Below are 23,937 nucleotides of genomic sequence, written 5' to 3' on the forward strand. Positions count from 1 at the left end.
GAATCTGCTTTGCTGGGACTTTTTATAAGGAATCTCTAGGTTGAACTTTTAGTAGCCTCTCCAGGCCAGAAGCCAAGCCCTGTACTTGCCATCAGGCATGCCTGCAATACCTGTCGATTTGGGCGAATTCCTCTTCTGAGACTGCACCTACCAAGGAGTGACATTCTTTACTCACCTGGTGAGGCTGCTGGGAACTCTGTAAGCAAGGTATCAGGCCAACAGTCCCAAGGGGCTTTATGGCTCCAGGTTTCATAAAGTCAACCTTAGTTCCTTTAAACTGTCTGGTCATATCTGAGTCTTTTCAAATATGACATCCCAGTCAAAGCCTTGGTAAAATAACCAGTTTCCAATAGTGTCCTGTTACAAGGAGAAGAGATTCTTATTGAACTTATGCAAATGACTGATTGCCATGGAAGAAAGAATACTTAACTGAGACCTTTTGGTTTCAGAGGGTTCAGATAGAGAGAAAAGGTTGAATGCTTTGAGCACTTTTACAAATGAGCACTTTTACATCTCTATAAGTTACAGATAACTAGGAGGAAGTATCCCTAGTCTGGAAGAGCAAACATTAGAGAGAACCAGCAATGTCTAAAGTAAGACAAAACATTAAGAGACACAACACTATAATCTTTTAGTTCATTTAGTTCCATGTTACTAATTCTGGTGAATGCACTTTTAGTTAGTTTTGGAAATTCTTACCCATTTCAGTTTTAGGATTTTCAGGTATATCGAATATCTGTATTTGTCCTGAAAGTCCTTTATATGAATCTCCTTGAAGATAAAACTCATTTTACGAGAGAATTAAAACAATTATAAATGACAAAAACTCGGAATGGATATGGTTAGAGCTGAAGAGACACGGGAGTTTACAATTTAGCTGCAAGGAAATCAGGTTACTTCTGTGAGACATAACATTTCCCTAATTACAATATCAAGCGGTGATCTCTCCAAACGTTAAAACTTTAGGAAGTGCGTAGAATCTCTAGAATAGTTATAGTATTTTCCCAAATGTAACCCAAGGTTTATCATTGGTTCAGTAGTACTTCATGAGCAACTTCGCATACCAAGGAAAAGCCTGAGTTAAAGAGATTTACAACTTAAATCTTGTCAACATTTGCTAAAATCTTATAAAGTTTTGAAGCACATGCCTAAATATAATTAGGGATGTTAAACACCTGATAAAACAAAACATAGGAACTGAGTTTTCTGGGCAGGCAAAGAGGAAACCATTTACATTCTTGTAACAGCAGATCAATTAATCTAAGAAAACACTGTCCTTTTGAACAGAGACAATTTCAGTCGTGTACCAATGTAACTTTAAAACCCATCCATTTCAATCTTAGTCCATTCTTGACCATAGCTAAAATTCCTTTTCTGAAGATTTCCCTTCACAAACCTTCTACAACTTTCCTTTGCATTCAGGTTTTGTCCCAAGCCATTTCCTTCCAAACAACCATCTCATTTAGGACAAAATTTATCTTCCCTTACCTTCAACAAAATGTATTCCCATTCCTTAAATCTTTCTTACATATCTCCTACTTTCCTACATACAGAGTTTCCCTTTATTTCCATCAGTCTTAGTTACACTAAGCAGAACTTTGTATTCTTAGAAACACCTTTAGTTATTAGCCATTTGTGAACTGTTACAACAGAATTCTTCAGGTGGCAAATTTATGAATCAGTTAAGTGGAAAACAAGTTTACCAGCAGATTTAAATACTCTTAGTTTCTTTGCAGTTAAGAAGTCAAAAGCACAAACCTGCATCCAGTAATTAACGACTTAGCCTTTTATCCTGTTTGGTTAAGATATAGATGTCCACAATTCAATTCCGTTTGTCATCCAAGCAAAACTTTAAAACTTTCAGGTTACCAAAGACTTTGAAAGCTACTTCAGCAATTACCCATTAGAACTTTGGGACAGACAATTAACCATCAGTTTAGTCATTTCTTTGCTAACAAATTTTAATAAATAACACAAGCTTATTCTGACACCATTTACTACTGTTAACTTAAAAGACAGGTCTTATCTTAATTAAACCAACAAACTTAACTTAGTTCCAATAGTGATTTACGTTTCACCTGGGCCCACTCCACTTTGAATGTTTACCTGAGACATGCATGGGAAGATCTGGAGTGGGGGTTTTAGGTCCAGGGGGTGCTCTTTTTGCTCCTTGACAGTGGAGAGAGGAGCCATGGTGCATGATCTAGAGGCTAGTCATGCAGGCTGCACGCACGTTGGTGCAGAAACACGATAAGGGGGAAACAGAGGAAAACAAAGTGCTGCTAGGAGGCAGAGAAAGGATTCCCGGTTTTGGAGCTCATAAGCCCCAACAGAGGAGCAGATGCCATGCTTTCCCACCAGCAAGGGGGGAGGGGTTAAGCAGTCCAAGTCGGGCCAGAGAACACAGGGAAACTTCCCCGAAACAAAGAGAGTTTCGGCAGCTGCTCGGGAATATTCCTTATGGTCTCTGTCTCGAGTTAGACCAACCCCAGTTGGTTCCAGTTATAGCCATTAACATGGGAAGTGAGTGAGGGAGAAACCCCCACATCTATTAGGAGAGACTCAGAATCTCTCCAGTGACCTAAAGTGAGACTTAAGGGGGTGGTAAGTGTTTGCCCCATTTTAGAGTCAAAGAAAACACCAAGGACAATAAGTAAGACACACAAAACAGTTAACAAAAAGGACGCTGCGCGATTTCGGTTCAAAACCGAAAGCAAAAACTCAAGCGGAGATCCCGGGGGTCCGGATTCCCCCTCTCCAACCAAGGCCACGTATCTCTCTGATACAGGCTGAGCTCCAAATGCCCCGCTGCCCCGGGGCCCAAATGTCCCGAAGGACCCAAATGTCCCGCCCGGCGGGACTACAAACGCCTCTGGAACGTCTTCCAGGGCTGCGAGGGAGAAGTCCGAGCCCGTCAGCTCCTTCTGGCCCTCGCCAAATACAAATGGATCCGATCGAACCCCAAACCAAACGCATGCGCAAATTCACAAGTAACAGGTTCAGATGCAGCCACAGACACAACGAACAGACACAACGAATAAAGTGCTGGCCAGCTTACCTCCTGACAGTGGGTCGGTGGTCCTTGGGTGGGGGGTCTCGTATCCCGGACGAGCCCCCAAATGAAAGATCCCCCCGGGGCTCCAAGCACCCCGGAATGGACCCCTTCTCAGGAGGAGACCCCCGGACCCAAAAACCGAGCCGAGTCCACTGGTCAGATGCAAACAGCACGAGGTTTATTGAGTAGACACAGGTACCTGCGGGCGGTCAAGTCTTAGGAGGACTCGCGCACCAGCCCTTAGTTCAGGGCCTTTTTATGGGGTTTGGGGAAGCAAAAGCATACGTACAGAAGCGGAAGCATGGTTACAAAGTTTTCATTGGCTGGTTTGAATGTAAAGGCATACTTGGCGCGCGGGAATACCCCTGATTGGTTCGCTCAGCATCCTTCATTTACATAGTGGGAAGTTACTTTCATTGGTCGTTAACAAAAGGGAAACAGACAGTATTGGCTAGATTTCAATCCTTCATTAGCATGTAGACTGACCATCGGCATTGGCCAGACTACAATCCCTTATTAGCATGTAGACTGACCATCGGCATTGGTCAGACTACAATCCCTTATTTGCATGTAGACTGACCTTTCAACATTCCTTGTAGTATCTTATCACTTTTTACAACACGGGAGGAATGTTTAAGGGAGTGGGAGAAGGGGGTGTTGGCTAAGCAAAGAGAAGGGGGAAGGAGGGGGAAAGGGAGGGAGAAAACCCTTTTCAGGATAATAGTAACACCTACTTCATAGCACAGCTATGAGGATTTAATGAATTAATGTATTTTTCCAAATTAAGTTTGAAGTATAGTTGACCTACAATGTTATATTAATTTCAGGTGTACAACATAGTGATTTGATAATTTTATACATTACATAGTGCTCACCATGATAAGTATAGTTATCTGTCACCATGTAAAGTTATTACAATAATGACTCCATTCTGTATGCTATATTTTTTCATCTCTGTGACTTATTTTATAACTGGAAATTATTTTTAAAGTGCTTTGAATAGCACTCGGCATATAGTAAATTCTATAAAATTTGTTAAAATCTTGTATTAAAAAAATCTTATTTGGAAGTATATAAGTATATATAAATCTACCTATTTATATGGTTTGTACGTCTTCCTACCAGTGCTATTTCTTATTGTTACTTTTCACAGATTCTAAGGTTCTGGAAGGTATGAATGCTACTCCCAATTTATCTACCTTTCCAAGGCAGATATGTAATAGTATTTCAGCATGCAAAAGTAAGTCATAATTATTTGTGATGGATATTATAGTAAGATACTTAACACCTCTGAATTGAAAACACAAGTTCGTCTGAACCTGAAGGAAGTTGAACTCTGTTATCTGAAATGTAAGGCAATGAGAATAACAATAAAGTCTTTAACTACATTTGAATTATAATTAAAAACATTGTGACTTTTTCCTCACAAGATCCCTTTACTCATGCATCTTTGTAATGATTTGCTATGGGAATCTAACTAGAAGTCGAGTAACATGTACTTTCCTTTTGCAGCTGTAGAAAGGACTCAACAAAGAAAGCTTGAAGAAGAACTTCTGGCAGCAGCGAGAGAAGGCAGAACAGCAGAACTCATAGCTCTGGTAAAACAGCAATAATAACGTGTATTCTTTACCCTTCAGGAAAATTTTAACTTAATGTTAACTTCATAATTTAGTCAAATTATGGGACCAAACTACTGGAGATTATAATACTAGTACAAGAATACATAATCTAAAAACTCTTGGCATAATTATCGTTTAAGCAGGATATATTGTAATGATTATATTTTTCTCTGAATTTACTTACATCCCCACCCCCTACTGAAAACCTGATGGATTAAGAAACTGACTTTTCAAGGCAAATACGGATAATTGTTTTTCCAGAGTAAGCCAATTTAAAATTGAAAGAATACTGTAAGATCCAAAAAAGGAACAAGTTTCTCTAATTTTGATAAGCAATAATTTCTACCTTTTAGAAAGTAACATACAAAGAAGGGACAATATTTGTGAATATTTATATCATGTTAGAACAGACTGAAAACTTTACCCTTTTTTTTTTTTTTCCTTTTGGAGACCTACTTTCCAGTTTCCATTTCCCACATAGTCTCATTAAATGTGAAACCAAATTTGTTCTAAATTCAAGACTGAAGCATTTCCATTTGCTTTAAAGTTATTTCAGCTCATTTGAAAAGGCCTCTTTGGTTTCCAAGTGAAGTGCCTCAAACATTTTTTTTTTTTAAAGCTTTCTGAAATGAAGACTATATAAAGAGTTTTTAAAGCAGTCAGTTGGGAACAACAAATTCCGTAGAACTTTTTAACATTTACACATTTAACATGATTTTAACTCTTCTGAATGACTGCCTATGGGAGACTGGTTTGTATTTTTGCTGTCCCCAGTGTGAATCAAGACTTGTGAAACAAGACTGGTAGAAGGGAGCAAATCTTAGTGAAATCTTAAGGTTCCGGCGTAGGTGGGGTGGTATTGGTGTAGTGCTTGGTGTCTGTGGTCATGGGAATGTGGTGACTGAGATTTCCTGGCAAACATGGGGAGTGACATGGATTTGCTGGTTCAGTGAGCAAGCAGCCCCCGATTTTCTAGCTTCCTAGAGCTCTGGTGTTCATCAGCTACTATAGTTTGAGGGTCCCCCTGAACGCGCAGTTACACCTTAATGTGTTTTTATGGGAGAGAGTCCATCTTTGATAATGTAATTCTGCTTTGCATTTTTTTTCATTCCTTAGCTCAACAGGCCCAATCCTCCTGATGTTAATTGTTCGGATCAGTTAGGAAATACACCCTTGCATTGTGCAGCTTACCGGGCTCATAAGCAGTGTGCCTTAAAGCTTCTGAAAAGTGGAGCAGACCCAAATCTGAAGAACAAAAATGGTAAGCATGTCAGTAAAAGCCATTGTTGGTCATTTGGAAGCTATAAAAATAAGTCAGGGCCATATAAAATTGCTTTGTTTTAATATCCAGCCTTTGTTAAACTATATGGCCCCTACTTAATTTTGAACTCAAGGCATTCACACAAACGAAAGAAATGAACTTAACTAATTTCCTTCCTAGTTTAAGAGTTAACTATTTAATAATACCTATTCCATAGGAGGCAGTAATGATTAAAATAGATTTCCCCCCTCTCGAGGGAAAGAGAATATAGTTGATTCTCATTATTTAAGATTGTTATGTTCTGCCAAGTTGTTGTGAACAGAGAATTAATACTGAGCCATTGCTCATGGTGCGGGGGTACAGAGTTAGGTTCTTGAAAGCCTCTGGTCGCAACATTTTTATACTGATTAATACATAACTTTGTTTTGTGTGTATTTCTGTTTTAAAACAGCTTGTTTAATATATGTTGTTAATTCAGGAACATAGAGCTTATGCCAACAGTACTGTCACTCGTGCCTGAGCAGAGCTCATCTAATACCATGTCTAATACATATTCTCGTCTAATCCATAATACATAAAACTCGTCTAATACACATTCTCCGTGCAGCACATCATCGCTCTCTTGCTTTTAGGAACATTAGCTAACAATTCAGTGCCGTGTTTGGTGGCCAGTTTCAACAGTGAAACCACCAACAAAAAGCACAAATATTGAAAATGTGGCAATACTAGGTAGACTGTGATAGGGACATTTGTTTACTGCATGAGAGCTGAAACAAGAAGGCAGAATGCCACCTTGTTCTACCTCAGCTAGGGACATGAGGACACTCAAATTTTTCACCACTTGGGACTTGCCTGTAAATGACGAGCAAATTGCATGAATATTGATTTTGGCATTACAGATTTTAGCAATAGATGCATCTGCAAGTATGGAATGTACAGGTAGTGAGTTTCAATTCTACATGCATGACAGTATCCGAGATGAGCTCATATAATCATAAGAGAAGCTACAAAAGGTGTCTTGGATATTCAAAGAGGGAACATTGCATTAGGGGCATTCACTTTTAAGGATGCTTCCCTCTGCCTCCCATCAAACCTGGATTAGGTCTTGACTTGGCAGTGGTCCACCAGGGCCCTCTGTTTACCTCCATCATTGCCAAAATTCTACTCCATGGTAATTGTTGACTTACGTAGCCACATCCCATGAGACTGGATTCCTAAAGGCAGAGCTAATACCTTACTGTCTGGTTTACCTGGGATCTAGAGTAATGTATAGCACATGACAACTTCTACATGTTGCATGTTTGTTGAAGGCTTAAGTAATTAGAAATGACTTCATGAAGGAGTAGGTATTTAATATAGACTGAAGTCCTTGTAGGATTTTTTTTTTTTTAACCCACTGAGCCACCTAGGCACTTAGGATTTTTTTTTTTTTAAAGATTTTATTCATTTATTTGACAGAGAGAGATTACAATTAGGCAGAGAGGCAGGCAGAGAGAGAGAGGAGGAAGCAGGCTCCCTGCTGAGCAGAGAGCCCGATGCGGGACTTGATCCCAGGACCCTGAGATCATGACCTGAGCTGAAGGCAGCGGCTTAACCCACTGAGCCACCCAGGCGGCCGGATTTTTTTTTTAAAAGCCTTCTCTATATACCTGTATCTCTTTTTTTTTTTTTTTCAAAGATTTTATTTATTTATTTGACAGAGAGAAATCACAAGTAGACGGAGAGGCAGGCAGAGAGAGAGAGAGGGAAGCAGGCTCCCTGCTGAGCAGAGAGCCCGATGCGGGACTCGATCCCAGGACCCTGAGATCATGACCTGAGCCGAAGGCAGCGGCTTAACCCACTGAGCCACCCAGGCGCCCCATATACCTGTATCTCTAACAGAAGATCCCACTCATATTTTTTTCTTTTTAAACATAAACAGAATATCATTAAATTTTGGCAAGGGTATTCTAAACAGAGAGAAGATTATGACAAAGGCATGAAGGTAAAAATTCATTTTTAGGTGGCATTTCATTTTGGTACATGGACACATGTAAAGGGGAGCAGTACTAGGTCATCTTACAAATGCAGATTAAGTTTGCATAGTGAAGAGCCTTAAGATGCCAGATCATTTTACCCCTTAATTTGGAAGTTCAGGGGACCAGGATAAAGAAATAGGTGAGCAGTGGAGAGATGAGTTACTTTGAAAAGATTAATGCGGTTATCTACTAGTGTGTAGTATCGAGGATTGGTTGTGGCAGAATCAGGACTCTAGGTAGGGGTCAGTAGGACCTTTGAAGTGGTCTTAGGTGAGAGGTAATTAGGGCTGAACTTTTATTGTCCTCAATGGGAGTAGAAAGGAATAAGAAAATTAATGATAAAATTATCTGCTTTCCTCTCTTCCTTTGTCCTTTTTCCTATAGACTGGCACTAACCAACAGATACATAATGAGAGCCACTTATATAATTTTAAGTTTTCTAGCAGGCGCATTTAAAAAGTAAAAAGCCAATGAAATTAATTTTAATGACCTATTTTATTTAAAACCGCATATCCAAAACCCATTTCAACATGTAATCAGTGAAAAAGAGTGAGATTTTACATCTCCTTTTTGATACTAAGTCTTTGAAATCTGGTGTATATTTTGTACCTAACAGCACATCGCAGTTTGAATTAGCCACATTTCATTAGCTCCATGTGATTAGTGTCCACTCTATTGAACATAAACAGCTCTAGACAGACCCAATAGAGTCTTGGGTTGACCGTGCTGTCCCTACCCTGCGCATGCACTTCTCCTTGCCAGAAACGCCCCTTTCATGCTCATCTGTGTTAAACCCTAGTCTTACTTTAAGAATTAGCTCAAATCGTCTTCCCCAGAAAGGCTTTCCCTGGATCTCTAGGTTAGATACTGGTTTTCCCTGGAATCAAAGAAGAGAAACCAGGGGATAGAGAAGAGGAAACACTCAGGAGATGTGAGGGAAATATCTGCTCCATGGAAGCCAAAGGAAGCACTAAAATGTGGAGTAAAGGGGTCGGGTGTACTTGTCATCCACAACTTAGACTGAAGAAGAGAAACATTTAGACAAGGCTGTGGAATTCAGTGACTGAGTGCCGAGAGGTCCTTTCTGAAAGAGGAGTATCACTGGGTAGTTGAGCAACAGCTAGGTTAAGGGTTAAAGATTGACTAGGCAATGAGGAAGCTAAGGTAGCCCTGCTCATCCACTTCTTTGCAATATTTGAGAACAGAAGGAATGGTTGCATGGCCAAGAGGAAGATTTTTTAGGCAGAGATTTAAGCATGTTTTTAAAGTTAAGGAAGATTAACACAATAGAAAAAGAGCTTGATGATTTAATTGTGACAGTTAGAAAATGTAACTTTAAAAAATGCAATGCTTTGGTAACAGCATAAAAAGAAACATGTTCCAATTGAAGGACATAAAAGTCCTAAAAATGGAGAAGCCTGTGATGTTTTTGGAGGGGAAGAAACTCAACATCAAAAAGCTAACAGTTCTCTCCAAATTAATTCAAAGCAATCCCAGCCAGAATCCTCAAAGGGCTTTCATAAGACTTGACTACCTGACTCTCATTTCTTTAGAAAAGTCCAGGGCAGTGAATTTTAAAATGGAAGAGAAGCGGGGGTGGGGGTAGGGGGGGTTGTCCTTCTGGATAAAAACACTAATTCTGAACCTATTGGAAGTAAAACATTCATTTATTCCACAAATACTTATTGAGGGTTTATGTGCTAGATACTATTCCAGGGACTAGGGAGCTAGAGCAGTGAAAAATCAAAACAATATAAAAACAAATCCCTGTTTTCAGAGAACTTACATTCTAATAGGAGAGAGCCATTAAAAAGAGAACATTATGTCAGATGAGATCAGTGCCTAGGAGAAGGGAAAAAGCAGGGCAGGGGGAATTGGGAGTGTGTTGGGTGTATAGAGGGTTGCTGCTTTGTGAAAGGTGGCAGGAAAAGTTCTGTGAGAATGATAATTAAGACTTGAAGCAGTGTCAGTATGTGGGCAGTGAGGGTGGTCCTAGGCAGCAGACGTGGGGAGTGTATGTGATGTGTGTCACGAAAAGCAAGGAGACCAGTTTGTCCAGAGGACAGTGGTTGAAGGAGGTGGTTAGAGAGGCAGTGGGGACTGGATGCTGAAAGGCTTGTGGGTTATTTTGAGAATCATGGCTCTTACTCTTTGTGAGCTGGGACTGTGTGGGCCCTCCCACATTTTAGAATGTAGCAGTGATGTGACCAGACTTAGGTTGTAAAAAATGGTCACTGATTATTATGAGAATTAATCCTAGGAAGGCAAGGAGGAAAAAGGGAGGCATTTAGGCTACTAGAATAATCAGGTGAGAGAGGATATTGGCTTGGATCAGGATAGTGGTCCTATAAATGTTGTAAGCGGTTGTGTGTGTGTGTGTGTGTGTGTGTGTGTGTGTAAATAACGAAGGCAGAGTGGTCAAGATTTTCTGATGGCTTGGTTATGTGAGGTATGAGAAAAAGACATGAATTGAGGGTGACTTTATTACAGTCTTTCAGTCAAGGACCTGGAAAAAGAGAATTTCTAGTTACGGAGTAGGGTAAGACTGCAGGGAAGTGTAGGCTAGCAGTGGCTGAGAATTAGGAGTTTGGTTTTTAAGGTGTTTAAAATTTGAAATACTATTTTACAATCCAAGTGAGATGTCAGAAATAGAAGTTTGTGCTTAGGTGAGATCTCTGGATGGAGATATAAATTTGGGAATTGTCCACATATGGAGTTAGTAATGGGATGGATAAGATCATTTAGTGAGATCTTGGTATTAGTTCAGGGTAGATGAAGATGAACAGACCAGATAGTTTGGAAATGAAAACCTGTGCATATAGGAACTTGATAGATGACAAAGATGGCATGAAAAGTGGCTGAGGGAAGAACTGAGTAAATTAATGCTGGGACAATTAGCTATCCATGTAGATACACATGTGAGATATATAGATATGTAGGGTGTGTGTGTGTATGTATATATACACATATGTGTGTGTATGTGTGTATATATATATGTATATATACATACATATATATATGAATGATTATGGAGGCCGAGAACGTCCACAGTATGCTGTCTGCAAGCTGGAGAACCAAGAAAGCTGATGGTGTAATTCAGTCTGACGACCAGAGACCAGGAAGGCCAGCAGTGCAAGTCCTCAAGTCCAAAGGCTGGAGAATCAGGAACTCCTATGTCAGAGGGCAGAAAGAGAAGGGTGTCTCAGCTCATGAAATGACAGAATTCATTCTTCCTCTTCTAGGCCCTCAACAGATTGGATGATGCCCACTCACAGTGGTGAAGGCAGACCTTTTTTCACTCCGTTCACTGTTAATCTCATCCAGAAACCCCCTCACAGAAACACCCAAAAATAATGTTTTATCAGCTTTCGGGGCATCATTGTAGCCTGTTTAAATTGACACACACCATCACATAACCTAATTTCAAGACTCTGTAATATGGTATAAAGATAGATATATAGACTTATAGAGCAGGAGCGAGTCTAGACAACAACGTGTTTATAGGGAGAATTGATTTTTGATGAAGGTGTCAGGGCAGTCAGTGGGGAAAGGATTATTCATTTTTTGAATGTTGAGTTTTGTAGTACTTTATACATTTTGGATGCTGACCCTTTATCAGATATGGCATTTGCAAATACCTTCCTTTCTGTAGGTTTAGTTTTGTTGGTTGTTTCCTTCACTGTGCACCTTTTTATTTTGGTGTAGTCCCACTAGTTTATTTTGCTTTTGTTTCCATTGCCTCAGGACACATAATTAGAAGTAAGTTGCTATGGCTGATGTCAAAGAAGTTACTGCCTATGCTGTCTTCTAGAATTTTTATGGTTTCAGGTCTCACTTTTTTTTTTTTTTAAGATTTTGTTTATTTATTTGGTAGAGAGAGATCACAAGTAGGCAGAGAGGCAGGCAGAGAGAGGTGAGGGGAGCAGGCTCCCTGCTGAGCAGAGAGCCTGACGCAGGGCTCGATCCCAGGACCCTGAGATCATGACCTGAGCTGAAGGCAGAGGCTTAACCCACTGAGCCATCCAAGTGCCCCTCAGGTCTCACATTTAAGTCCTTAATCCATTTTGAATTTATTTTTGCATATGGCATAAGAAAGTGGTCCCTTTTCATTCTTTTGCATGTTGCTGTCCAGTTTTCCCAGTACCATTTGTTGAAGAGACATTCTTTTTCTCATTGCATATCCTTTCCTGCTTTGTGGAAGATTAATTGACCATATAATTATGCGTTCATTTCTGGGTTTTCTATTCTGTTCTATTGGTACGTGTCTGGTTTTGTGCCAGTACCATACTGTTTTGATTAATACGTCTTTGTAACTTGAAGTCCAGAACTGTGCCTCCAGCTTTTTATTTTTCCATATTGCTTTGGCTATTCAGGGTTTTTTTGGGGTCCATACAAATTTTAAGACTGTTTGTTCCAGTTCTGTGAAAAATGTTGTTGGTATTTTGACAGAGAATGCATTAAATGTGTAGATTTCTTTGGGTAATATAGACATTTTTAGCAACATTCTTCCAATCCATGAGCGTGGAATGTCTGTTTCTTAGTGTCATCTTCAGTTTCTTTCATCAGTGTTACATAACTTTCAGAGTACAGGTCTTTCACCTCTTTCACTAGGTTTATTCCTAGATACCTTACTGCTTTTGGTGCAATTGTAAATGGAAGTGATTCCTTAATTTCTCTTTCTACTGCTTCATTATTGGTGTATAGAAATGTAACAGATACCTGTATGTTGCTTTTATACCTTACAAATTTACTGCATTTGTTTATCAGTTTTAGCAGTTTTTTTAGTAGAGTCTTTAAGGTTTTCTACATATAGTATCATGTCATCAGCAAATAGTGAAACGTTTGACTTCCTTCACAATTTGGATGCCATTTATTTGTTTTTGTTGTCTGATTGCTGTGGCTGGGGATTCCAGGACTATCTAAGTAAGTGCTGAGAGTGGAAATCCCTGTCTTGTTTCTTGCCATCAAGAAAAGCTCTCAGGGGCGCCTGGGTGGCTCAGTGGGTTAAGCCACTGCCTTCGGCTCAGGTCATGATCTCAGGGTCTGGGATCGGGGCCCGCATCGGGCTCTCTGCTCAGCAGGGAGCCTGCTTCCTCCTCTCTCTCTGCCTGCCTCTCTGCCTGCTTGTGATCTCTCTCTGTCAAATAAATAAATAAAATCTTTAAAAAAAAAAAAAAAAGAAAATCTCTCAGCATTTCCCCATTTAGGATGATATTAGCTGTGTGTTTTTCATATATAGCCTTTCTTATGTTGAGGTATGTTCGCTCTAAACGTACTTTGTTGAGGATTTTTATCATGAATGGATGTTGTATTTTGTCAAATCCATGAATGGATTTGTATTATTAATGTGATATATCATATTGCTTTTGCAAATATTGAACTACCCTTGCAATCCAGGAGTAAATTAATTTGATCATGGTGAATGATTTTTTAATATATTGTAGGATTTTTTTGCTATTATTTTAATGAGCATTTTATTTAAAGATTTTATTTATTTATTTGACAGAGAACACAAGTAGGCAGAGAGGCAGGCAGAGAGAGAGGGAGGAAGCAGGCTCCTTACTGAGCAGAGAGCCCTATGCGGAGCTCGATCCCAGGATCCTGGGATCATGACCCGAGCCCAAGGCAGAGGCTTTAACCCACTGAACCACCCAGGCGCCCCTTTAATGAGCATTTTTATATCTGTGTTCATCAGGGATATTGGCCCTAGGTTCTCTTCTTTAGTGATTTTTTTGGGGTTGTGGTATCAGGGTAACACTGGTCTCATAGAATGAATTTGGAAAATTCCCTTCCTTTTCTGTGTTTTAGAATAACTTGAAAAGAATAGATAGTAACTTTTCTTTAAAGGTTTGGTAGAATTCTCCTGTAAAGCTATCTGGTCCTGAACTTTTTTGCTTTGGGGGAGATTTTTGATTACGGATTCAATTTCTTTGCTGGTTACCTGTCTATTCAAGTTTTCTATTTCTTACTGTTTCAGTTTTGGTAGTTGATATGTTTTTAAGAATTTATCCATTTCTTCTCACTTGTCTAATTTGTTGGCATATAGTTTTTCATAATCTTATAATTGTATTTCTGTGTTGATGTTTATTGTTTCTCTTCTCTCATTTGTATTTTATTCATTTTTATTCTTTTTTCTTTTTGATAAGTCTGGCTAGAGGTTTATCTATTTTATTTTTTTGAAGAGCCAGCTTTTTTTGGTTTTGTGTTATATATATATATATATATATATATATACACACACACACATATATATGTACATATACACACACATATATATGTATATGTACATATATATTTTAGTTTCTATATTATTTATTTTTGCTCTAGTCTTTATTATTTCCTTCTTTCTGCTGGTTTTAGGCTTTGTTGTTCTTTTTCTAGCTCCTTTAGGTGTAAGGCTAGTTGTGTGATTTATTACTTCTTGAGGTAGACCTGTATTGCTATATACCTCCCTTTTAGTACCACTTTTGCCATATCCCAAAGGTTTTGGACTATTGTATTTTCATTTTTATATGTTTCCATGTATTTTTTTTTTAAGATTTTATTTATTTATTTGACAGACAGAAATCACAAGTAGACGGAGAGGCAGGCAGAGAGAGAGAGGGGGAAGCAGGCTCCCTGCTGAGCAGAGAGCCCGATGCTGGCCTCGATCCCACGACCCTGAGATCATGACCTGAGCCGAAGGCAGCAGCTTAACCCACTGAGCCACCCAAGCACCCTGTTTCCATGTATTTTTTATTTCTTCTTTGATTTCCTGGTTGACCCATTCCTTATTTAGTAGCATGTTGTTTAACCTTTATGTATTTGTGGTCTTTCCAGAGACTTTTTTTGAAGGGTAAACTTGTAAATGTAATAGAAGGTGGGTACAGGTACCTGGAAAGGACTTTCCTAGCAGGCTGTATGAACTACAGAGCAATGGGAACACTATGTTACATAATTTAAATTCTATCTACTAATTAGTTAAGAACTAAAGTTATTTTCCTAACTGGGAATTAAGCAAAAGAATCTTGAAAGTGCTATAAAAGAGTCAGAAACCTAAAATTTATGTTAACGGTATGATTCCTAGTGTCTTTACCAACTTTCCAAAGATTTGAATAGTTTTTCTAGGTGGTGGTTTATAATGGTTCTTCCTTCAAAATTTGGATTCCAAAAGCATTCCAATGTAACAAGAATTAATCGTCCCATGTGAATATCAGTCTAAACTAAAGAAATGTCCCTATAAACTTCAAAAATTTGATTGTTGGTGTTTAAATATACTTTCGCTTTATAGTTTATATTAGTAATCAAAGTTGAACATTCTTGTTAAAGTGTTCTTTTTTTTTTTTTTTTAAAGATTTTATTTGTTTATTTGACAGACAGAGATCACAAGTAGACAGAGAGGCAGAGAGAGAGAGAGAGGGAAGCAGGCTTCCTGCCGAGCAGAGAGCCTGATGCGGGACTCGATCCCAGGACCCTGAGATCATGACCCGAGCCGAAGGCAGCGGCTTAACCCACTGAGCCACCCAGGCACCCTAAAGTGTTCTTTATAAAAGTCAAGATGGCACATTCTGAGGAAATACTTTTTTAAGTCATAATGTCTGCATTATAGAAAAAAACAAATTAAAATATAATCTCTGTTTCTTTGGCATATTGTATAACTTTCTCATTTTCACACCTATTTTAGAACATTTTTTTTTTTTAAATTGCAAAACTAATCTTTATGTTCAAAATGAGGAAAATGAAGGCACCCACAAAGCGGAGTCAGCTACAAGCCAAATATCCATAAAGACTTAGCTTTTAGTTGTTAGTTATTATTCTCTGGTAGACCAAACTTTTTTTAAAAGTTTAAAATAATGGGGGTGCCTGGATGGCTCAGCCAGTGGGCATCTGACTCTTGATCTCAGCTTAGGTCTGATCTGAGGATCATGAGTTCAAGCTGGGCAGTGGGCTCCACACTGGGTATGAAGCCTACTTAAAATCTAGTTTTAAAAAAAAAGTTGTTTTTTGTTGTTGTTGTTTTTGTTTTGGTTTTTTTTTTTTTTTTTAGTTTAAACTCAAGAGTATGGGCAAAAGGAAGATCATACATTATTAATGTCAGAATACATAGGTTTCTTACGGTATTACAAAGCAGGCATCAGAAAGGATGGAATCAGGAACCAGGAGCTGTTAGGAATCAAGAAGGCTGCCACTCATTCATTGTATGTGTATCCTTCTCTCACTGCTTGGTCTCTCATTTCTGTCTCTTAGCAGATCAGTTTTCCAGTATGCGTGCTAGTAGGTGACTGCCTGAACTTCATTCAGTAGACCAGGATCTCCTAACCTCAGTTTTAAATTTCAGTGGGAGATAATCCAGTGGCACTCACTGTGTTCAGGGCCTGCCTCTGATACAGTCAGAGGGAGCTCTGGGGCAGGGCCTTATGATGCAAACATGGCTGCTATGTCTCCCCCAGGGGGTGTGGAAAGAGCAGTGCTCAGACAATGGTGAAAGAGTAAGGTTGGCAAATGCCTCAGAAAGTGTCTACTCCTTCTGTTTTATGGCTTGTAAATAGAGTTGACATATTAAACTCCTCGTTTTTATCAAGTATCAACAATTTTTCCATATTGTCTCCAGAAGCCTGGTCTTCGTGGCTCACCATCTGGATAGTATTTCACATGGATATAATTTACCATCCAAAACTCCAATGATATGGACAATGATTATCTGTTTTTCTAAGACTAAATTTTCCCAGTCTTTTCTTTCTTTTTTTAAAAGTGTTTTAGATTTTTATTCAAATTTGTTGATCCTCTTCTTTGACTTCTAGACTTAAATCGAGATTTGGTAAATATTTGATTGTTTTCTCCTAGATTGTCTATAATCATATTCATTCTTTAAGCAAATGCTGAGCCTCTACTATGTGCCAAGAACCATTGTAGGTGCTGGGGATCCAACAGTGAACAAAACCAGACAGCCCCCACACTCTCAGAGCTTAAGTCCTAGTGGGAGGAGATAGACCAAATGTAAATACACATATAATGTCAGGCAGTGAGGTGCAGAAAAATAAAACAGGTTGAAAGGGATAGAGAGTGATGACATGGGGGGTGGGGCTGTTAGTTTGGAAAGCCTGTAAGGGAAGGCCTCTGTGAGCAGCACAGAGCTGAGTTAAGGAGTGAGGCCCGAGGATATCTGGCAGAAGAGGCAAGCAGGTGTAAAAGCTCTGGGATGGGGGAGCACTTGGCATATTTAAAGAAGAAAGCTGTCAGGTTGCCCAGGGGAGGGAAAGTTGGGGGAGAGAGGTAAAGTCAGGAAAATAGCCAGAGGCCCAGCCCTGTTTACAGGGTTTTGAGTAAGAAATGCTATGTGGAAGAGTGTTAGGATGTGAGACTCTCAAATTGCTAATCACTAATCTTTATACCCTTCATTGAGCAATCTTTCCTTTTCCGTTGTTCATGCCTTTGTCCTACTTTTTGAGATTTTATGCTCTTTTGTTTTCTATTCTCTTTCATTGCTTCATCTGTCTCTTCTTTTGCAAGTATCTCATTTTTAATGATTTGTTTTTGTAATGTGTAAAGATCTGATAAGGTTTCTCTTACCCTTCTTTTTTTGAAGATTGTCTTTGACATTCTTACCTGTTTATTCTCCCAGATGACATTTAAAATAATTTCTTTTAGGTTCTTAGTAAACATACCATTGATATGTTATTGAAATTACATTCTGTATAAATTCCTTTGAACACTTTTTATTTAGTGTTCTCATTAAAGGACAAATTTATATCATATAAAAATTTAAATGTTGGATCATTCCTGGTTTTTATTTTGTTGTGTTTGATAAAAGATGTACAATTTTGAATTGATTGGTTATGGTGCTCATTTGGGTAAGGAGTCTTTTTCATTCAGCTCAAAAAGCATTTTATTTAATTCTTACTTGTACCAGGCACTTTAGGCATTGAATCTAGAAATGAAGGCTCAGTACTGGAATTTCAGCTAGTTGGCAGGGGTTCAGAATTTATTTTTGGTGTTAGGGCAGAATTCTGTGAAAGAAATCACATTGTCCTCCTCTTCTTTGCCTAAAGGGATAATTTCTCAAAAGTGCCCTGTAGATAGAATAAAAATAACAGTTGGCAGACCTCTTTATTAGACCTCTTCCTATATGCTAGCTAGGAAACCTAAAATGGCTATTATAAATTTTTTCCCCACTAAGGAAGTAATACATAATTAGTCCAAGTTTTGCCCATCAGCAGTCCTATTAAATCTACCTTGAAAATCTGAAACCCTTAAACTTCTCTCTGTATTTTCTACGGTCTCCAGTTTTTTCTATGATTACCTCTCTAGTCCAAACCACTATTATCTTTTTCCTAGACTATTGATATTGCTTTGTAACTATTTCTCTGCTTTTCTCTTGCCCACATTTACAAGGTATTTTCCACACCATAGCCATGGTGATCTTTTTAAAAATGTTTTTATTATAGAATTTATCAAAGCTTAAAAAATAGAATAGTATAATTAATTGATGGACTCCTCTCTCCCCAGGTATTCTCAAAACTGACCACTCTCCTGTTACTATGTTGTGTATAAATGTTTTAGTATAGGGGCGTCTGGCTGGCTCAGTCAGTTGAGCATGTGACTCTTGATCCTCAGGGTTGTGAGTTCAAGCTCTCGTTGGGTGCAAAGATTACTTAAAAATAAAATCTTTAAAAAATGTATTTCAGGGGACGCCTGGGTGGCTCAGTTGGTTGAGCGGCTGTCTTCGGCTCAGGTCATGATCCCAGCGTCCTGGGATCGAGTCCCACATCAGGCTCCTTGCTTGGCGGGAAGCCTGCTTCTCCCTCTGCCTCTGCCTGCCACTCTGTCTGCCTGTGCTCGCTCTCCCTTCTCTCTCTATGACAAATAAATAAAATCTTTAAAAAAAAATGTATTTCAGTATATTTATAAAAGGGCTCCTTTAGAAAATATAACCATGTGATGGTTGCATAGCTCTGAATATACCGAAAACCACTGAATTAACTGTACACTTTAAATGGGTGAATTATATGGTATGTGAATTATATCTCAACAGAGCTGTTAAAAAGCATTGATACAATAACTTTATCCTGTTAGTAAAAATTTTACAAAATCATCAAGTAGCCAGAGTTCACATTTCCCCTATTATCCTTCTTCTTCTTTTTTTTTAAGATTTTATTTATTATTTATTTGACAGAAGGAGAGAGATCACAAGAAAGCAGAGAGGCAGGCAGAGAGAGAGGGGAAAGCAAGCTCCCTGCTGAGCAGAGAGCCCGATGCAGAGCTCAATCCCAGGACCCTGAGACCATGACCTGAGCTGAAGGCAGAGGCCTTACCCACTGGCCCCTGAGGGCCACCCAGGGGCCCCTCCTATTACCCTTCTTAATACTACGTTTTAACACACTGACAGTTTTAAACAGAAGTCAGAGCCTGTTACTCTTTTTCCTAAAGCTCTTCAGTGGCTCTTCATCATACTTAAAATAACCTAAACCCCTCTGCTGACTCACAACGCTGTGACCTACGAAGCCTTGACACGATGTGGCTTCTGAGGTCTATCTCTCTTGCCTAGTAAATTATTTTCAGTGTTCTGTCTGTTGGAATGCCCTTCCCCTATATTTTCTCAAGACCAAATCCTTCCTTTCAGTTTAAACACCTTTTCCTCAGAAAGGCCTACCCTGATCAGTTGCCCAGTCTCCAGTCTAAAGTGGTATCCTAGTCATTCTCTATCATATCATTCACTTAGGATTGGCATAGCATAATATATTATCTAACATGTAAATTTTAAAAAAGATTTATTTTAGAGAGCTGGATGGGAGGTGGGGAGGGAGAGAGAAAATCTCAAACAGACTCCCCACCGAGCACAGAGTCTGATGCAGGGCTTGATCCCAGGACACTGAGATCATGACTTGGGCCTAAATTAAGAGCTAAATGCTTAAATGATTGAGCCACCCAGGTGCCCTTTTGCTATGTAATTTTTATTAATGTACTATCTTTTTCTATGCCTACCCTGCCCCGCTCCATTTTTTTTTTTTGTCCTGTTCACTGCTGAATCCCCAGTGCCTAAAATATTAATTGGTGCATAGTAGATCCTTGTTAGGAGAAATTCCTACAAAAGACTGCCTAACACCACAGCCGGTGTTTGGTATTTATAAAAAGATTATTTGATCAGCCATCAAAAAGAATGAAATCTTTGCCATTTGCAACATCATAAATGGGACTAGAGTGTATTATACTGAGTGAAATAAGTCAGACAAATATGATATCCTCAGGTGGTATTTAAGAAACAACACAGATGAATATAGGGGAAAGGAAAAGAAGGAAAAATAAAAGATAAAAGCAGAGAGGGAGACAAACTATAAGAGACTCTTAACTATAGAGAACGAACAGGGTTGCCGGAGGGGACGTAGATTGAGGGGTGGGCTACATGGGTGATGGGCATTAAGGAGGGCACTTGTGATGAGCCCTGGGTGTTGTATGTAAGTGATGAATCACTAACTTCTACTCCTAAAACCAATACTACACTGTATGTTAACTAACTTGAATTTAATTTATTTTTAAAAAAGCTTGTTTGATAGAATATGTTACCTTTCTTAAATCAGTTAGCTACATTAATTTGAAAGTACCATTTTCTACTTCCAGGTTCGGAGATGACTATATTTATTTATTTATTTTTTTGAACTAGCTTGCTTCATACAGTGACCTGCTCACTTCAAAACTCAAAAAAGTAACTTTAACAAATTCTGTTTTTTTGTTGTTTGGCAAAACATAGAATGTTGGCATGTATGATATTGCAGAACGTTTCATAATGCCTTACTGGTTTCATTCTCCATTGTCACATTTTGCTTTTGTCCTCAGTTGTGGACTATCATGCTTTTAGCTTGTGAGCTTTCTCTGCTACTTGTTCTCTGGTGAAGCAGTTTAAGAGTGGCTGTGGTAGACCAAATAATGGCCCCCTTAAAGATTAGTTAAGATCTTGAGATAGCGAGATAATCCTGAACTATCCAGGAGGGCCCAGTGTACTCACAATTGTCCTTATGAAGTGGAGGGAGCTCAGAACATTGAGAAAACCTAAAGATGTCAGCAGCGGTTGGAGTGATGGACTTTGAAGATGGAGGGACCACATATTATGAATGTGGAATTTATTAAAGTTTAAAAAATATAATAGTATAATTAATTGATGGACTCCTCTCTCTCCAGGTATTCTCAGAACTGGCCACTCTCCTGTTACTATGTTGTGTATAAATGTTTCAGTAAAGGGACGCCTGGCTGGAATGGCCAAATGGCCTCCAGAAACTAGATAGGGGCAAGGAAATAGATTGTCCCCTAGCCTCCAGAAAGGGTGAATCCTGTCTACACCTTGATTTTTGGCCCCAGCGAAGCGGATTTTGGACCTCTGAGCTCCCCAACTATGAAAGAATTCATTCTTACTGTTTGAAGTCACTGAGTTTGTGGTACTTTGGTGTAGCAGCCATGGGAAACTAATACAATGATTTTAAAGTAAGAAGGCTTGAAGGATCATAGAACCTGTACAGAGTGCTCTGAGGTTACTTTTGCTTGCTGGCTTAATGGTTAGCTACCAAAACGAGGGCCAGAAAGAGTTGAAATGGCAGCTTCAGGTGGGTAACTTGGCAGAAGAAGAAAAAGGTGTGGCCATTGGAATAATTAAAGAATTTTATATGCTATAATAGCATGTTTTATATACAATTAATTTCTTGGTTTCTTTCTTTTCTTATATTTTATACAGATCAGAAACCCCTTGACCTTGCTCAGGGTGCTGAAATGAAACACATTCTTATCAGTAATAAGGTATGTAGTAATGGACTATTTGCATATGATCATTTTTAGAAAAGATTTTGAATTCTTGAAATATGTGGATGGCATTTTTTTATGAAAACATATTCTTAATAGGTTGTCTACAAAGTGTTGAAACGATATGAAGGCCCTCTCTGGAAGGTAGGCTGGGATTATTTTTTTATTTATAAAACCAGAAAGAATTCTCAGGGGGTCCATTTTTGTAAAAAAAAAAAAAAATAAATAATAATAATAATAATAATAAATTTAAAGGGTGCCTGGGTGGCTCAGCTAGTTGGGCATATGCCTTCAGCTTGGATCATGGTCTCAGGATCCCGGGATCAAGTCCTGCATCAGGCTCCATGCTCACTCCATTTCCCTCTGCCTGCTGCTTCCCAGGCTTGTGCTCTCGCGCTCGTGCTCTCAAATAAAATTTTTTTAAAAATTTAAAAATTATTTCTGATATAATCTGTCTTGGATCTGACAACATTGATGATTTTCTGTAGCACTGGACTTCGTTAGGCTTCCACTTACTGTAGCAATTGCTGTCCTTTGTGTTGATGGTCTGATACTTCTAGGTGATAAGCTTATACAGAACAGAGTGGGAGAACAAATTCTTTTCCTTAATCATGGAATTATAATGTTTTTGTTATAAATACTGAACTAGGGAGGACTTAATAGGAATTTAATACTTGAATTGTCACAGAGCACACATATAAAATCTGGTTCTAAGAATATCTTTGCATTTTGAAATTCAGTTATGTTCTAGAATTAACTGTTTTAGAGCATGCATTTTTTTTGCACTTGCAAGCGCTGCCTCTATATATTTATGCACGAGTATGTCTATATGGTATAAAATCAGAATACTCTTTATTCAGCATTTCATTCCAGACTTTGTCTTTGAAGTCCACAACTGAAAATCTTCCTATAAATATTCCTGAACAATATTGTTAGAACCATAGTGTTCATTGTTGATCTTATTAGTATGGCATTTCTTCTATTCCTGTCCCTCTGTTGTGTTACGTTTTCATTAATGCACTGAGTACCTTAGTTCATATCTGATACTTTTTTAAATTAAAAAAAAAATTTTTAAAGATTTTATTTATTTGTAAGAGCACAAGCAGGGGAAAGTAACAGGCAGAGGGAGGAGTGGCAGGTTCCCCGCTGAGCCAGGAGCCCAGTGCAGTGCTTGATCCCAGGACCCTGAGATCATGATATGAGCCAAAGGCAGGCGCTTAACCAACTGAACCACCCAGGCACCCCTGATCGTTTTTTTTTCTTTAATTTTTTTTTGAGAGAGAGAGTGTGTGTGTGAGTGTGGGGAGCCCAGTGCAGGGCTTGATCCCAGGACCCTGAGATCATGACCTGAGCCAAATGCAGACTCTTAACCAACTGAGCCACCCAGATGCCCCCATGTTTGATCATTTTTTAAATGTTCATTAGTACTGTCTAGATGAAAGATTACAATAGAACTGTCATAACTTAATTTTTATCAGTTAGGTATTTGAATCTGGATGAGTCACTTCAGAAAATCATTGCCAATTTTTCCCTTAGAGTTCAAGATTTTTTGGCTGGAGATTATTCTGGGTAGTGTTAGAACATGGAGTCCTTTCGTGGTATAGGAAACAGTAAGTATTATCTTGATACTTATTAAATTTCATTATCTAAATTTTGAAAGATTAAAAGTTTTCACTTAACTCTTTTCCTTTTGTCTTGTTAATTTAAAATGTATTTTGAAGGCCTGATGCAGTCCGTAATATTTATCGCCAGGGATGCAAGCATCTAACTCAAGCAGTATGCACGGTAGGATGACACATGCATCTTTTGCTCAAACCATGAAGTCAGTTTTGCAAGTAAATGCCCAAAATTATTTTTATAAGCTGCCTTGTAAAATCTTGGGGGTAGAAGGCACTTGTATTTTTATTTGAGAACAAGAAAAATTGTGGAAGTTCTTGTTTTAAAAATACAATCAATTTTTATTTCCAAGTATTGTGGGATGGGAGATGAGTTACCTGAAAACACAAAGTGCCTTTAACATTTTGTTTTTGTATGTGTATGTATGTATATTCACACATACATGTGTATATACCTATGTGTGTATGTCCTACATGTATGTGTGTATTTATATCTGGGTAAATTGGAAAATTAAAATGTTAAAAATTAAAGCCTGCTTCAAAATTGGGATTCTTGGGTTCTCTGTGTTCACTGTTTATGTTTTTATCAACCAGGAGAAAAAAG

The 23,937-nt window shown here is 38.6% G+C and overlaps 1 protein-coding gene across 2 annotated transcripts in view; it reads left to right on the forward strand.

Moving 5' to 3' along the window:
- The window catches only part of OSBPL1A (oxysterol binding protein like 1A), a 242,145-nt gene that overhangs the window by 60,023 nt on the left and 158,185 nt on the right, over nucleotides 1-23,937 (forward strand). For both annotated transcript variants that reach the window (XM_044243255.1, XM_044243256.1), the window contains 6 exons: nucleotides 4,568-4,653; nucleotides 5,791-5,935; nucleotides 21,653-21,714; nucleotides 21,817-21,861; nucleotides 23,254-23,327; nucleotides 23,439-23,502. In XM_044243255.1, the coding sequence (XP_044099190.1) occupies nucleotides 4,568-4,653; nucleotides 5,791-5,935; nucleotides 21,653-21,714; nucleotides 21,817-21,861; nucleotides 23,254-23,327; nucleotides 23,439-23,502 (476 nt within the window). The remainder of the gene's footprint in view (nucleotides 1-4,567; nucleotides 4,654-5,790; nucleotides 5,936-21,652; nucleotides 21,715-21,816; nucleotides 21,862-23,253; nucleotides 23,328-23,438; nucleotides 23,503-23,937) is intronic.

The sequence above is a fragment of the Neovison vison genome, chromosome 3 (genome assembly GCF_020171115.1).
Source record: "Neovison vison isolate M4711 chromosome 3, ASM_NN_V1, whole genome shotgun sequence".
Lineage (NCBI taxonomy): Eukaryota > Metazoa > Chordata > Mammalia > Carnivora > Mustelidae > Neogale > Neogale vison.